Source organism: Rana temporaria, chromosome 9 (genome assembly GCF_905171775.1).
Source record: "Rana temporaria chromosome 9, aRanTem1.1, whole genome shotgun sequence".
NCBI lineage: Eukaryota > Metazoa > Chordata > Amphibia > Anura > Ranidae > Rana > Rana temporaria.
Genome location: NC_053497.1, coordinates 143,478,059 through 143,495,323, shown reverse-complemented (window position 1 = coordinate 143,495,323; position 17,265 = coordinate 143,478,059). Strand labels below are relative to the sequence as shown.

The window sequence follows — 17,265 nt, the reverse complement described above, 5'->3', positions numbered from 1 at the left end:
AATTTCGACGCGGGAACGACGGCCATACTTTAGACAGCAATACACTTGCTGACTAAAGTTAAGGCACCAAAAAAAAAGTGCAACTTTGCGACGGGAAACTATACTAGCGGCGACGTAGCGAATGCGAAAAACCGCTGTGGATCGGCGTAACTCCTAATTTGCATACCCAACGCTGGTTTACGACGCGAACTCCCCCCAGTGGCGGCCGCGGTACTGCATCCTAAGATCCGACAGTGTAAAACAATTACACCTGTCGGATCTTCTGGCTATCTATGCGTAACTGATTCTATGAATCAGTCGCATAGATAGAAAGAGATACGACGGCGTTTCTCCTGAATCTCATTTGTGAATCTGGCCCCAAGTTCCCAGGGTTATTGTATATCAATTAGTAGCACCTAAAAAGTCCCAGTGTTCCTTATTCTGAACTTTAGGGAAGGTCTCCTCCTCTCATATGGCTGTACTGAATGGTAGTTCTATGTGAATCTCAGAACTGGATGAATGAACAGAAATACACATCTTTTCACAGGTAAAACAGCTCTCACATGTGAATTTCATCTGGATTTTTAGCGGCTTGCCTGGAGTTTGGTTTTAAACACAAGTTTAGAAACAAGCAATCTCTAGAAACTGTTGTCAAGGGGCCAGTGGAGCCCATTTTAACACCAGCAATCAAGGCGAGTTTGAAGCTAGGAAGAAAACTACACATTAAAAATGTCTCCACCAATAATTAATTTGTATAGGTCATTGTAAAAAAAAAATCCATTTACCAACAGCCCCTGCATAATGCCATTGGCATGCAATGAGGAGAGGTGACATGTATTTTAGCAGTTGCAAAGTCTGAGATTGAAATGGAACAATATATTCCCATTGTCACACATTCATTCCTATTCACTTGTTTGTGGTAATGACTGAAGTTATACAATGAAAGGGGCAGTCACCAACATTTTACATTTGTCCTTCCTGTCTATTTTAGCCGTTTGGTACATTCAGTTTCAGATCATAAATCCCGTTGTGCCATTTTTACTAATCAACATTATTATGAAAGCATTTAAAATGTCCTTAAAAATCTTACCTACATTTAAAATAGTTACAAATATTTTGAGTCAAAAACCAAATGTGACACTTCAGAAGGCAGTTTTTAGATTATGAAAAATGAAATGTAGAGGACAGATTTCCAAACCCTGCAACTGAAAAATCAGAAATAGTTGTCAGCTTTGCATTATATTCTCCTGGTTGTAAAAAGTAGAGCCAATCAGGAGAGAAGAAAGTATTGAGGAGTTTAAAACTCGGTAGTCATTTCTTGGCCTTCTGATGTGGCCTGCTTCCTTGGCACGTCTCCTGCGTTTTTTTTTGGTTTTTTTTTTCCCAATTAAGATTGCAAAAATGTATGTCTGGAAGATGTCACATTTGATGTCTGGGAAAATAACAATCACCTGTCCCTACCCATCCAGAAGAGGTTTCTTTCGGGAGGAGGAGAGGGTCATGCTAGGGAGGGATGTTATAAACAAAACAGAGGAGGATAAACAGCCAACAAACAAAATGGACGCCTTGGTCAGTCCTCTACTGGCATGAGGCCAAGTCTAGAAATAAGAGGTGCCCTTCACAAATTTAGGCTACATGACAGTGGTTTGCCAACCCACAGCCTCAGAAAACATCAGCACTGCAGAACGCCTCCAGATAATCAATAAAAAATAATCGGACATGAACGATTTAAAGCAGAGCTAATCTCAAATGTTAAAGCAGTTTTAAGCCCAAAAGCAAACATTTAATATATCTCAGCCTACAAATTATGTCTGTTGATTTTCAAAAGATCAAGCTGTCTTCCGAATGTATCAGTTTACAGGGATAAGATAAACCATTTACCACTGATAGGGGAGTAATATTACAATGATTAGTTTTTATTTATGTAAAATTTGTCTTCAATTTTTTATTATCTAAAGCTGCTAGTACATTTAACACAACCCTCCCCACAGATTGACAATGCTGCGGTCTGCTGTGACTCCTCTGCTCCTTCATCCAGTGTGAGGGCATTCTAAGGCTTTTCCCCTCTGTTTTTTACCTGGTGATTTGACCAGTAACACACCTCCTGTATTAAAGTGGATGTAAACCAGATTCATGAAATTTGAGCTGAGCACATCTATTTGCAGTGTTTTATCACTCTTCAAAGAGCCAAGTCCCATAGCTCTCTCCTGACTTGTTCCTCTGTTATCAGCCTGATAACTTGACAAATTCTGGGACACAGATAAAAGCAGCCTGACATTTCTGTCAGGGGAGGTTGCTAAAATAGATTAACAGGGAGCCGGCCAGTGTTGCCAACCGTCAGTATTTTTACTGCCAAGAAGTAAAAAAACAGGCAATTTTCTCCTGCCAGTAAAAGGAAAAGGTTGCCAGTAACAAATATGGCTGTGAAGCTTGGCAAGGTCCAGAGCCGGCCAAGACCATCTGAATGCCTGCTACAGTGTGTTTGGGATGCTCTGGCGGAGGTGTTGCCTGAGCATGTCCTGTGATGTCTTGGTGCAAGGGAGCAGAGCGGCCAGAGCCTCGTGTGTGGGTCGGGAGCAAGGCAGGCCGGGACCGGGACGGTCAGTGCGAATTAGACTGGAGTGGACAGGAGGGTCCACGTGCGTGGAGAGTGACTGTCGCTGTGACTCAGGAGAGGACATGTCGTGTGGGTGCTCTGTGCTGCTGCATACTGCTGTCATTGTCACTGAGAGTCAGTCAGTTTAATATGTGTGTGCCTGACCCAATCTAATTTCTTACCCTCCTGAGTCCTGTCCCTGAGCTACTTACTATATTGAAAATAAAATAAGAAATATGTTTTTTTTGCATTATTATGTATCATATTTCTAATTGCATATTGTACTTGTTTGTAGCCGAAATACTGAAATTTGCACTTAAAATTGTATTTTTTTTACTTTTGGAAATGCCAGTAAAAACTTGGCTGTGCCTGTAAATTTTGGGTGGTTTGTCAGTAAATTTCAGTCTGGTAGGTTGGCAACACTGGAGCTGGCCCTATTATAAAACACCTCTGAGAGTCTCTGTCTATGATGAGAGGGGGTGTGGTGTACCTTTCCTCAAAATCAGCAATGTTAGCTATCTTGGCTGTATGCCCAGACATCACACTCTGTGTTAACAGCATCTGAACTTTCTAAACAGTATATAAATGTGAAGACAGCAGATATACATGTAATACTTAAAGCGGGAGTTCACCCATTTAAAAAAAAAAAAAAATCTCCCCTTAGCTTCCTGCTCGTTCGGTCTAGGGGAATCGGCTATTTATATTAAAATATGTGCAGTACTTACCCGTTTTCGAGCTGCATCTTCTTCCATCGCTTCCGGGTATGGGTCTTCGGGAGCGGGCGTTCCTTCTTGATTGACATTCTTCCGAGAGGCTTCCGACGGTCGCATCCATCGCGTCACTCGTAGCCGAAAGAAGCCGAACGTCGGTGCGGCTCTATACTGCGCCTGCGCACCGACGTTCGGCTTCTTTCGGAAAATCGTGACGCGATGGATGCGACCGTCGGAAGCCTCTCGAAAACCTGTCAATCAAGAAGGAACGCCCATTCCCGAAGCCCATACCCGGAAGCGACGGAGAGGATGCGTCTCGTAAACGGGTAAGTACTGCACATATTTTAAAATAAATAGCCGATTCCCCTAGTAATAACGAGCAGGAATCTAAGGGGGAAAAGTGCCCTCTAAGGGTGAACCCCCGCTTTAAGTAGGGAGATTTTATTCATCTCTGTGTATAATCTGAGGCTGTTCACTGAGTGTATGGAGGGTTTACATCCACTTTAAAAAGAAAACTAATGCAGCCATAACATCCAATAATTGGTAAGCTGAAATATTATTACATTTTTGGGTTTGGGTTTAATACTGCCAACATGCTAATAGTCTGGAAAATAATGAGCAATGCAAGGGCTTAAATACCTCTCCTGGGGAAAATGCTGTTCCTTGTTCCTCTAGTAACGCTTGCAGCACCAAAAGCTTAGGCATTTTGTCATGTTTACATAGCAGAACGGATGAGCCAATCTGACCTCTGGTACTCACCTACAGCAGAGGTCACATGACCTACGCCAAGGCTTCTGGTCTTATGTGCTGTAATAGAGGGAGCCAAGAGCAGCATTTCCTATAGATAAGTGTTAATGTGAATTACTCCTTACAAAACTGTTAAGCTAGATTTAAATTACTTTTTTTTCAAAGGTGAAAGATGGGTAATTTCATTGAGTCTATCAAGATCACCACAATTCCTCACTTCACAATACCCCCCCCCCCCCCCAGGATCAATCATCGCCATTTCACATAATTTGTATTATCAAGCAAAATCGTATCTGGTAAATAAGTATATTTGTAACCCCTAAAGAGGTATGCTTACATCTTGGATCTTGGTCAACAAAGTGTGAGTAACCTACAGACTCCACCTTCAATGTCTTATCTGAAGAAGTCTGTGTGTAAAAAATAAATAAAATAAATAATAAGAATAATAAAAAAAAAAAAAAAAAATACTAAAGGCTTAGATTTTGCCCTGTTTTTGGATAGTAAAATACATCCTGATATTTAGTAAAGTCTCAATGGATCTTAGCATTGATTGCAATGATTAGGTAATATAAGAACCATCATCATAATAACTATTGGCAAAAAGCTGCTGAGGAATTATTTATTCATCATGTGGTGCCCCCAAATGCCAGATTTGTGAAGAAAAGTTATATGTGGTCTATAATTCTGAAAAGGGCAACAAAATCTTTTAATTATTTTTATTCCAGGTAAAAGATTTCCCTTTCTGTGGGACTTTTAAGATACCACCAAAGCCATAGTGTCAATGTACCCATAAACCTGTTTTTGTTGAACAGATTATAGGGGAAGAATTTATTAAAATTTAACTTCCCAGACAATCATTCAACAGCCAATGCAGGGAGTACCTGTGCAAGGCATAAACAAAATCACTCAGCCATGTTTTTGGCGAAATTGCTCTGCAAAACACTTGAGTGATCGTTGGACATTCTGGCCATCTTGGGACCATTGTACCTTAATTTAAAGTGAATGCAGCAGCTGTGCTTTAAATGGAACACCACAGAATATATAGTGCTGGCATTTTCTGAGACCTGAGATGGCAAGACCTTGTTTAGGTAATAAAGAACATTTCGAGGAAGCACAGGGCACAACAATAGTCCTAAATGTGGTCTTTGGCGTGCTTACCTTGTCCACCTCGTCACTCCAAAGCTGCAGTCACAGAGTAACAGGAGAGATGAGTCTGAGATAACATCATAGGCACTCAACAAAACACAACAGCGAATGATGATCACAGAGAAGGAATGGGAAGGAAAGGGAAATGTTAATGGGAGTGTGGATCACTGCAAACTTATCCTGAAGGGTCCAATAGTTTTTTTTATACAGCCAACTTAGGTGATGCCATCACAAATGTGGACATGTCAAACTGAGCATACAATAAAAATTCAAAAAGAGGTTATCATTAGTGCATCCTGCACTGATCAGCAGATCCAGAAAAATAGGCATATTACGTTATATTAAAATGCTGACTTTTCCTGTAAATGTCAATCTTGGCCCCACCCTTTTCTGTCTCCAAAGATTATATTTTGTTGTATAATTCCATCTGTTGCATTAAAACACCATCAGGGATTATCCAAGATATAAAAGGGCACGTCAGTCACAATCTGCATATAACTTCAGTTGTCTATATTTCTGGATCTACTGATTGTTGTGGAATTTGGAATTTACTGAAGATGACCTCTCTATTCATTGTTTCATTATGGATTGTTTGAATTGCCCACGTTTGTTTATATTACTAACTTACTAAGCCTATTCTATGTTCTGCGCCATTCTGTGTAATGTAGATCTTATATGGTCAATATGAATACTAAAGATGTTCTGCAATAAAATCAGTGTCATGGAATGAGGTGCACTGTAATTGTTATTTTTTTTTTACGGATTTGTCTACAAACATAAAGCTGAAATCTGGCTCCATATTTTACTGCACTTTGCCAAACATCACTACATTTTGCATGAGCCTGTGCCAATGCCTCATAATGCACACAACATCAAAATGTAATGAGTAGCAAAACATGAGTAATGTTCCTCCCTCTAGACAAAGAGGTGGTCTAGGAGTAAATTTGCAAAAATGTATTTTATTTTCTTTATAAGACAAGATGCTGTTCTGAAATTCACTCATATACATACATATATATATATATATATATATATATATATATATTCATACGCAATAAACTAAGGCTGCAGTTAGCTAGCAGGATCCATACACAGGCACTTCATATTGGTATTGGAACACCCTGGTTTCTTAAATTGCTGCCAAAGGCTCCACTGTTCCCAAGCAAACACAGACTTTTGAAAGGCAAGATTTTTCAGAACCGACATGTCCACCAATACCTGGATGTTCGGGGATCTCGGACAGCAATATAGCAAGTTGGGTTGATTCAATATGGTGCCTGCAAAGATAGTGCACTCTCCAGCAAAAATCTGTTTTTTAGTTTGTGGGCAGTGCGAGAAGGGTCAGAACCTCCATCAATGGTCCCTCCCATTAGGCTTCCAGAATACTGTACTCTAGAAAACAGGGAAGTAGCAGAACAGCAGCCATAAGAAGTCAACCCTTGCTCCACGGATTACAAGGGAGCTAAACTAAATGTACCTAGCAGCCAATTCTGACCTAGGTGGGTGCTACATTTACAATTGTGCAGATATCTAAAACATGCATGGACATAGGATCCAATATATGCCTTACATTTGAATACGTTTACATGAGATAGTGACTAGAAAAGATTTATAGTATATAGGAGTATTTTCATGCATTTTGTTAGGATATTTATGCTTTTGTACTATTCAACCTGAACTTGGTAGATTATATAATCATATTGTAACACAATTAGTAGCTTTAGTTTATTGCGTATGGTCATGTTATAGGTTTTCTTCATGCCCCTTTAAAGATAATAAAGACAGCAGGCAAACAGGAACCAGATGTAGCCCCATGGAGAACATACACTGTCAAATCCAATACAAATTAAATTTGTGTTATAGATTCTGCTGTAAAAGGCAAACTTAAAACTGTAACACTGCTGGAAAGAGAACACCAATAAAGTAAACCTAACCTGGTCTATAATATTTCTACAGCACAGCAGCACAAAAAGTAACACAAGTACATGTGTTCGTCTTTAAATTGATCCCTATGTCCTTGTTAAGCCCATTTGGATCCCAGAAATAGGCTTTAAATGCAGCCTTGACTGACAATATCAAGCTCCACCTCATTTTGGCACACAGCACCACCCCTGTCACTAAACTGTCAAATTCTCTACAGCCCACAGACAGCTGAATGAGGGAGAAGTGTAGTACCAGCAGCAGGCATTCTCGATCTCGGCTTGTGCACAAGTCAAGGCTCCATGCACAGCTCCTATGCCTAGGATCCAAGTAGTGCTAAAAAGGGAAAAAAAAATCTAAGGACTCACATAAGTAGCTATTGGAACCACAAAATTCTGGAATTCAGCACTGTCAGTGCCTTTGAAATGCAATAGCCCAGGTCAGGTTTTATTTGAAAGTAAATTTGGTTTACACTATAGGAGGTCTGTGGGACTTTACATGGAATGCTCTGACCTCTCCTAGATAAGACTATGACTGATGGATGTGAACAATGAAAGTGTGGACATGAATTCAAACACTCAAATGAAGGTCAGACTCCAACAAAAAAGGGAAGCCAAATGACCTCCACATCTGTATCACTCCTACAAAATTACTCTACCGTCATGATCAATGGACCATATAAAACAAAATCAATGGAGGACCTACACAAAGCACATGATTTATGAAAAGGATCTCATCATGGTAGAGATATGGAGCTGCCCCCTCTGGTCTAGTACCTGATCCAGGGCTGTCAACCATATTCTTGGACTTTGCACCAGCAATCAAATACAAGCCAGAAATGTCAGCGTTCATATTTCCACTATGACGGGTTTCCTTTTATACTGCAGACTTTCAAACCAGTAAAGGGAAAAGGGCCTCGAGCTGTTAATGACATTTCCAATTCCTACTCCCATTTCTGTTTGTCTAAATGCCTTCAACCAGCCTTTCAAATACCTTTTACTTGAGCCAGGTGGCACCCTTGCCCCTTAGCAATCATTGGCAGGTCTCAATTGACGCTCTAATTTTGTGATCTGCTTTTCCACCGACTTTGTCTTCCTCATTTATGGTCCAGTGGAACAGCCAAATCACAAAACAGTATATCTTTCAGTTTCTAAAAGAGACTACGTTCATCAAGGGCTACCTTCTACAATGATTGCCAACAGTGTTCTGCATATATTGTCCTGGAGGCCTAATGTGTTTCCATGATAATACATTTCACAGCTGCCTCTAATGTTCAGTAGTAGTTATTACCAGTCCTAAAAGTCCTATGTAGGTTGTCACTGCTGGCCAGCTTCTGAAAATGCTAGTTGACCGGATGTCTCCGACTTCAGTACTTTGTCAGTCACTCACCCACAGCTAGCATACAGCCAGTATTTACTCATATTTTTCTTTGGCTGCATGCATGTCCCTGGTCAGTGAATGAAAAAGTACTGAAAAATTACCCAGTGACCCAAAGCAGTGAACAGCAATGACAGCCTGCATATTCCTATTAGTACAGATTTCCTTTAAGAGCTGGCATCACAAACATTAGGTCATATCCACCTCCAATTGAGGAAGATTGCAGTCACAGCATCCCAAGTGCATTCTGCATGAATCTACATGGTTTATGTAGGAGTGAATCTGTAGACGAGCCAAGGCTGCCTAGTCATCCAGAGTGCCAGCTAGCCTACCCACAAATTGGATGCTGTGGCACACCTTCAAGAACTGCATCATCGTACAGGAATAGGCCGGCTCTAAGTGAGGTCTGTGATTAGTAGTGTGCCCTTTTTCCTACAGGATTGGTGCTTTCTTGCGGACTATGCCATTGTAGCGGTGTGACCTGCCTTCTGGGGCCTGCAGCTTACACATGCATTTGCAAATGCGTGCAACTAAACCTCTGTTTTTAACGCACACTGTTAGACAGGTGAATTTGGTTGGTTGCTGATTGGTCGGTAAGTTTGAGCCTTCCATGAGATATTCCATGTTTTTGTGACCTGCCTTCTGCTCGGACCCCTGCTTCATCGTCTTACTGTAAAAATACAGAATGTCAGGCCAAAATAAGATCAAATAGTCCAAGTTTTTTGGGTCCATTTTTTGATCAGCAACTGCGGTCTGTCAGGTTGTTTCTCCATTATGAGGGTTCAATATTGATTCTAATATACAGTATATCTGAAGTAATTGGTTTCTCAAAGCCCATCTAATTTTTCTACTCTTGTCAATGCGTTTTGTGGGCAACACCACACCCCATTTATAACTTTTATATGACTTTTTTTAAATCAACAATTAAAATGATCTTGAACTCTTTTACTGTATTTCTATGTGGATAGAAGTAATTATTGTGCTATCTCAACAAAAAGGAAAGTGAAGCAGCTACACTAGAATGTGACGAAAATTCAAAAACAAGTGGGGGTGGAAATGTAGCGCTAAAAGTGATGTACCTACAAGGTATACAGTGAAATATGTAAACACTGACAATATAAACCCAGTGGGGCGAAGAAAACAATGATATGACACCAAAGTGATGGTGAATAAAAAATGAAACAAAGTCCACAAATAAATGTGTATAAACGCAATGTCTGTCAAAGATGGATGGTGAATCTCACGGTGAGGATATCATGGAAGCTGTATAAACCAGCATAAGAGATATATCTTCAAATGGATGGCATGAGATAAACAGGCTTACCAGAACCGTTGGACCTGACTGTCAGCGAAAACGGATCAATCAGACATAGATATTCCCAATCTGTCTGTAGACCGGATGGTCGGAGGAATCCAAAGGTGCTCCAAGTGTTCCTGAATGGAATCTGGATGGAGGTAGCCACGAATGGAACCGGTGGACCTAGTAGTTCACGACCAGTGTTCAGTCAGGTATAGATGTCCCAATCATAAGGGCAAACCAAATTACACAGAAGGATCCAAAGACAATCCAAAAGTATTCGATGGTGATTGCCCTAACTAGGGCAACAATAACCAAATGGAAGAACCAAAAAACTTGCATTCACAAGACATGGAAGAAAAAAGGGGGGCTCCCAGTAGTGCAGGTTAAAAAAAATTGGGTTTGATTTATAAAAAAAAAAACATACAGATAAAAAGTGATCACTTATTAGATAAAAAGCAATATGGGGAACGGTGTACCAATACCAACGCGTTTTGTCCTACTTAGACTTCTACTGGGGCATCTACCTGCTCCCCCATATTGCACATACATACACTCATTGCTCCCCCATATTGCACATACATACGCGGATCAGTTCCAGCGGACAAATCCGGTCGTCTGTACGGCCTAGCGGATATTTATCCGCGGAGATTCCTCGGGCCGATCGATTTCAAGCGGATATAAATTTCTTAGCATGCTAAGAAATCTATCCGCTTGAATCGGCTCCAGCGGATTGATCCGGTGCCTGTACAGACTCACCGGATCAATCCGTCCGCTCCCCTCCCTCGCATGCGTCGTAATGATTCGACGCATGCGTGGAAGTACTTACCTTCCAGCGTCGCGCACGTCGCCGCGGCGACACGTCACCGCGGATGAATTCCGCACGGATTTGGATCCGATGGTGTGTACACGCCATGGGATCCAAATCCGGAGGAGGAATCTCCGCTGGAAACGATCCGGCGGATCGTTTCCAGCGGAGATCCGGTGGTGTGTACGTGGCCTAACTATCTATCTATCTATATATGTATGAAATCTAAAACAATGATTAGCCAATCAGTCAAGATGTTAAGGTCCGTGATTGGAGAAGAGCCAGTCGCATGATAAACTAAGCTCTAAATCTTGGACCAAGAGCCAATGGTATGGGACATTATAAAATATTTCCAGGTTAGTGATGACTCACTACTATATGTATATATATCATCACTAACCTGGAAGTATTTCATAATGTCCCGTACGATTGGCTCTTGGTCCCTGATTTAGAGCTTAGTTTATCATATGACTGGCTCTTCTCCAATCTTGGACCTTAACATTGAGATCTTGACTGACTGGCCAATCATGGTTTATATTATATATATATATATATATATATATATATATATATATATATATATATATATATATATATATATATATATATATATATATATATATATATATATATATATATATATATATATATATATATATATATATATATATATATATATATATATATATATATATAATGTGCAATATGGGGGAGCAGGTAGATGCCCCAGGAGAGGTCTGAGTAGGACAAAACACATCAGGGTTGGTACACCGTTCCCCATATTGCTTTTTATCTAATAAGTGATCCCTTTTTATCTGTATGTTGGTTTTTACAAATAAAACCTAATATTTTTTTGACCTGCACCATTGGGAGCCCCACTTTTTTCTTTCTTCCATGTTCTGTGGATGCAAGTTTTTGGGATCTTGCATTTGGTTATTGTTGCCCTAGTTAGGGCTATCACCATCGAATACTTTTGGATTGTCATTGGATCCTTCTATGTCGTTTGGTTCGCCCTTATGATTGGGACATCTATAATCGGACTGAACACTGGTCGTGGGCTACTACGTCCATCGGTTCCACTTGTGGCTACCTCCATCCAGATTCCATTCAGGAACACTTGGAGCCTCTCTGGATTCCTCCGACCATCCGGTCTACCCACAGATTGGGAATATCTATGTCTGATTAATCCGTTGTCACTGACAGTCGGGCCCAACGGTTCTGGTAAGCGTGTTTAACTCATACCATCTGTTTGAAGATATATCTCTTATGTTGGTTTATACAGCTTCCATGATATCCTCACCATAAGATTCGCCATCCATCTGTGACAGACATTGCCTTTATACACATTTATTTGTGGACTTTGTTTCATTTTTCTATTCACCATCCCTTTGGTGTCATATCATTGTTTTCTTCACCCCACTGGGTTTAAATTGCCAGTGTATACCTTGTAGGTACATCACTTTTAGCTCTACATTTCCACCCCCACTGTATTTTTATGGTTCGAGCTACTGTTGGGTGCCCATGAAGCAAGAGACTTGCTGTGTGGGAGCTGCCTCGCCAGAGATATTGACCTTTGTTCGAAGTTTTCATTCATCTGACTACATCTGCAACTCTAAAAATTCCCAGAGCCTCTGGATATGATCTGGAGTAATTTTCTCACAGAGCCATGCCAAGTCCTTAACCGCTTAAGGACCGCTGCACGACGATATACGTCAGTAGAGTGGCACGGCTGGGCATAAGCACGTACAGGTACATTGCCATTAAGAGCCCAGCACGTTCACGACCCGGTCCTGAGCTCCGTGACGCGCCCGCGGACCGGTGTCACCAGATCAGGTCACAGAGCTGAAGAACGGGGAGAGGTAAGTGTAAACAAACCTTTCCCAGTTCTTCCAAGTGGCAGTGTCCGTGATCGTCTGTTCCCCATCATAGGGAATGACGATCAGTGACGTGCCACTCCCCCCTACAGTAAGAATCACACACTAGGGCACACTAAACCCCTACAGCGCCACCTAGTGGTTAACCCCTTCACTGCCAGTGTAATTTTCACATTAACCAGTGCATTTTTATAGCACTAGTCGCTGTAAAAATGACAATGGTCCAAAAATGTGTCAAACGTGTTCGATGTGTCCGCCATAATGTCGCAGTCACGATTAAAAATCGCTGATCACCGCCATTACTAGTAAAAAAAAAAAAAAAAAATTATAAAAATGCCATAAAACTATCCCCTATTTTGTAATCGCTATAACCTTTGCGCAAACCGATCAATAAATGCTTATTGCGATTTTTTTTTAACAAAAATATGTTGAAGAATACGTATCGGCCTAAACTGAGCAAAAAAATATATGTTTTTATATATTTTTTGGGGATATTTATTATAGCAAAAAGTAAAAAATATTGAATTTTTTTCACAATTGTCGCTCTATTTTTGTTTATAGCGCAAAAAAATAAAAACTGCAGAGGTGATCAAATACCACCAAAAGAAAGCTCTATTTGTGGGGGAAAAAAGGACGCCAATTTTATTTGGGAGCCACCTTGCACGACCACGCAATTGTCAGTTAAAGCGACTCAGTGCCGAATCACAAAAAGTGCCCTGGTCTTTTAGCTACAAAATGGTCCGGGGCTTAAGAGAAGTTTGGGAATTAACATCTGAACAATTCTGCATCTGTCCCCTGCCCCGTTAGACAGAGAATGGAGTCAAAGTCTGCTGATCGCTCAGTTCTCTGCCCCTCCAGAGCTCACTGGAGCACAAAGCTGTGCAGAGGCCAGAGCGGCTGGCTCAGTCTCCCAGTGGCTTGCTGAGAGCCAGCCAGGCATCTAAATGGATCTCGGGATCTCTCCAGGGCCTGGCCCGGTTAAGCGACATCAGCCGACAATGGACTAAGTGCACTCCTGTAACCCACAGGAGAAGCAGGGCCAAAAAAAGCTTTGGCATTACTTCTCCATTAACCACTTCAGCCCCGGAAGGTTTTACCACCTTAATGACCAGGCCATTTTTTGGATACAGCACTGTATTATTTTAACTGACAATTGAGCGGTCATGCAATGCTGTATCCAAATAAAATTGCTGTCCTTTCTTTTCTTCAAATAGAGCTTCCTTTTGGTGGTATTTGATCACCTCTGCAGTATTTTTTTTTTGTGCTATAAAAAAAAAAAAAAGACAGTTTTGAAAAAAAAATATCTTCATCAATTTAGGCAAATATGTATTCTGCTGCATATTTTTAGTAATAAAACCCCAATAACCGTATATTGATTTGTTTGCGCAAAAGTTAGAGTCTACAAACTATGGGATATATTTATGGCATTTTTATTTATTTTACTAGCAATGGCGGCAATTAGTGTTTTTAGCGGGACTGTGACATTGCGGCAGACAAATCGGACACCCAACTGACAATTTTGAATTTTGTTTGGGAACCGGTGACATTACAGTGATCAGTGTTAAAAAAAATAAAAATGTACTGTTACTTTACTAATGACACTGGCAGGGAAGGGGTTAACACCAGGGGCGATCAAAGGGTTAAATGTGTGCCTAGGAGGTGCTTTCTAACTGTGTGGGAGATGATCTGACTGGATGAAGACAGATCCGTGTTCCTGCTTAGCAGGAACACAAGATCTCTATCTTCAGCCCTGTCAGACCACCATGCTGCCTCTCTGGAGAGCGATCGCGGGTGACCGGTGAACATTCGACACGTCGGACCTGCTGATTGGCTCCCCTTTTGTCTAATTTGCGTGCGTGCGTGCGTATGCTGCCCCAGTATCCATTGCACAAAATGACATACAGGTACATCGTTTTGCGCAGTAACGCCGCCCTGCCGCAGTTTATCTGCAGTAGGCGGTCTTTAACTGGTTAAAAAACAGTGTAAGCATAATTATGAAGGTGGCCATTGCTGAGATATAAGGAAAATTGCCAATTGTCTGGGTGTCATACTGACCCTCTTGCTTCAGTACTTTGAGTGACTTACCCAGCAAAAATATACAGATATGTGTTATTGACTTTTTTCCCAACCCTAATGACTCAAAGCACTGAAGCCAGAGGGTCAAGATAACAGCCAGGCAACTACCATTTCCAGATAGCCCCTGTATTTGTTTATTGAGAGGTTAAGCTTCTTATGTTCACCCAAAACTAGATCTACTTGACTGAACAGAATATGTATTTTAGATAGGATCTCAAACAATGGTTGTTCGTAAATCTAAAGTCATGCCAAGTCCTTAAACAAAGCCAGCAATAACAAACATTGCTAAGATCTCCTAAAAAAATGTCCAGTTTTGAACTGGAGGGACCGGTGTATTTATTCAACCTTTTCAATTATGTACTATGTATTAAAGCTGAGCATACACACTACACTTTCTAAACAACTGCCAATAGAGTTATCAATTACCATGTAATATGATTGCCTATGCAATCTACCCATTCAATTTATATAGATCCAGGCAAGCCCTTTACAAAGTGTATGGTTAGCTTTAGATTTACCAAAATTACGTATTATGAGAGGCTACCTAAAACAATACACTTTGTGCCCAAACACATTGTGCCTTGCACTACATTGTTAAAGAAGATAAATTATATAAATTAATGTACATGAACTGTAATGTGTGTGGCAGTGTAGGGTACATGTGACATTTCTATGGCATAAAATGTATTCTCAAAGGTTGGGATGTGGTGAATGCAACATAACCCAAGTAAAGCCAATATTTAGATTGGCGAAAGAGCCCATAATTACTGTATCCCTATATTTGAACCATCCTTTATTAAACTTGACAGTCTGATTCCTATTCTAATTCTAGGAGGGGGAGTGTACAGTCACTGGGGTTGAGTAATAAAAACCGGGGGAATGGCAACTGGAGCAAACATGCAACTGCTGTACAGATTTCAGCTTGTGTTCTCTATGACTAAACCAAAAACAAACCTGGCTGGTTGCTGTGGTTGAGGTGGCCACTTTGCTTGCAATTTCCATTACTTCCTTTCTTTAGCAACATAGTTGGAAGTAGTGAGATCTACACTGCCTGTAGACGGTGTCTATAACACTTCATACATACAATACATTAGTAAGGTCTAGAATTTTTAATCCCTAAGACCTAGACTGTCAGTCCTGAGCAGCTGATAGGGAGTGACGAGAGCCAAGAAAGGGGGGGGAAGTAGATTGATCTTACCGCTGACGCACTGGCCGACAGTACGTAATTACGAGGACGGGTCTCCTGAAAGTCAGGCAAAGCCTGCGGGGAACAGAGCTCATGTCATGCAGGGAGAACATGAGTGACAAAGCAGAAAACAGAAGCACACCAAACAAACCAAAATAAATGGATGGAAATGGGGGGCAGAGAGCAATTGACATCATTGGGACCATCAATGCCCCAAACTAGTTCCTGTCAGAGGCAACCCAGATTTCCTTAAATGGCAGACATTTTTTACACCCCCTTTTTTTTTCTATTCCTAATAGATTTTCTAGACATCTATAATAATTATATATTATCACTTTAAACCATCTTCATACAGTGTCAAAACATATCACTTTAAAACATAATTACAGCTAGCACAGCTCAAGCAGCCATTTTGTATGCTGGGACAATAGTGAGCCAATTGCAAGTTTGCCCAATTTTCCTAATTGGGCTGAATTGAAAAATCAATTTTTTCTTTTTCTAAAGTCTTCCCAGATATTAAGTTGTAAAGCACACTAGATGTAAAAGAAGAGTTCCCATCCAATTTCACTTCAGCAATCTTCTACAAGTTGGAAGATGTTTGTTACTTCAAATACAATAAGCTTCCCATCAGCTTATTTTTTTCTTACATTTTTCAGAATGTGTTGTCCTTGAACAAATTTTTTTTTTTTTTTAGGAGTAGTTTGGGTTCTTTCTGGCTAGTTTTAAAGGGGCATTGGCCCATTTTCTGAATTTTCACTGGCAAGCCTGTCGTCCCAATCGCCTCACACAAAAAACTGTTTACCTTGCTCAGGCAATGATCCAGCTGGCTCTCTAAAACTTAGGGGCTAAATCAGTGGTTGCCAATTTGCAAGGTAAAAGGGGGCTTCAAAAAGGAACACATTTAGTATCTAATACATGTAATGCTACAAAAGACTGAAGACTTGCTAGAGGAAACGGTCAAAGATTGTTCTTCAGGAGTAGCTGAAAACGGAAGTCGTGCTATTAGGAGACAGTCTGAGACTAGGAACATGTTGAATGAAACTGGACTTTAAAAGTCCATTTACAAATCAATGTTCCCTCTACTGACTGCTGAGGCCCAGGAGCTGCACTTTAAACAGGGCCATAGGCTGGGCAGCAGGGGGCCTAAAAATTAAAAAGACCCACCAAAGGTTTTGAAGCCTAAAAACCTAAACTTTATATAGAATGTTGGGGAGTCAACACTTCTGTCTCTGACCCCATTGGTAGATATTCCCCTCACTTTGGATTGATGCTCAGAAGGTATTGAAGAATACCATATTGACCCCTGTATTTGCCTAATAATGGGTCTTATGAGGCCCCCTTGCTAGCCAGCAGACAGGAATGCTGGGAAGTTTTATATTGTTTGCGGTTAATTGCGCCACCATTGTGCACATCCCTTTGCCAATTTTAATGTGGCTGAGTGGCTGCCACTTTCTCCTTTGCACATAAAAGGCTGGCTTAGCTTCATACAAGTGACAAGTACATTCTATACTGCTAAAATATAAATATAGCCTGTGGACCAAATATTGTT

At 40.7% G+C, this 17,265-nt stretch overlaps 1 protein-coding gene across 8 annotated transcripts in view; it reads right to left on the bottom strand.

The window, feature by feature from the left end:
• Positions 1-17,265, bottom strand: part of SH3GLB2 (SH3 domain containing GRB2 like, endophilin B2) — a 149,217-nt gene that overhangs the window by 25,399 nt on the left and 106,553 nt on the right. For 4 of the 8 annotated variants that reach the window (XM_040324692.1, XM_040324695.1, XM_040324694.1 and 1 more), the window contains 2 exons: positions 15,729-15,791; positions 5,191-5,214 (listed from right to left, as the gene is read on the bottom strand). The exons of 3 other annotated variants lie outside the window; for them this stretch is intronic. In XM_040324692.1, the coding sequence (XP_040180626.1) occupies positions 5,191-5,214; positions 15,729-15,791 (87 nt within the window). The remainder of the gene's footprint in view (positions 1-5,190; positions 5,215-15,728; positions 15,792-17,265) is intronic. One more of the 8 variants, XM_040324697.1, reaches the window with a different exon arrangement.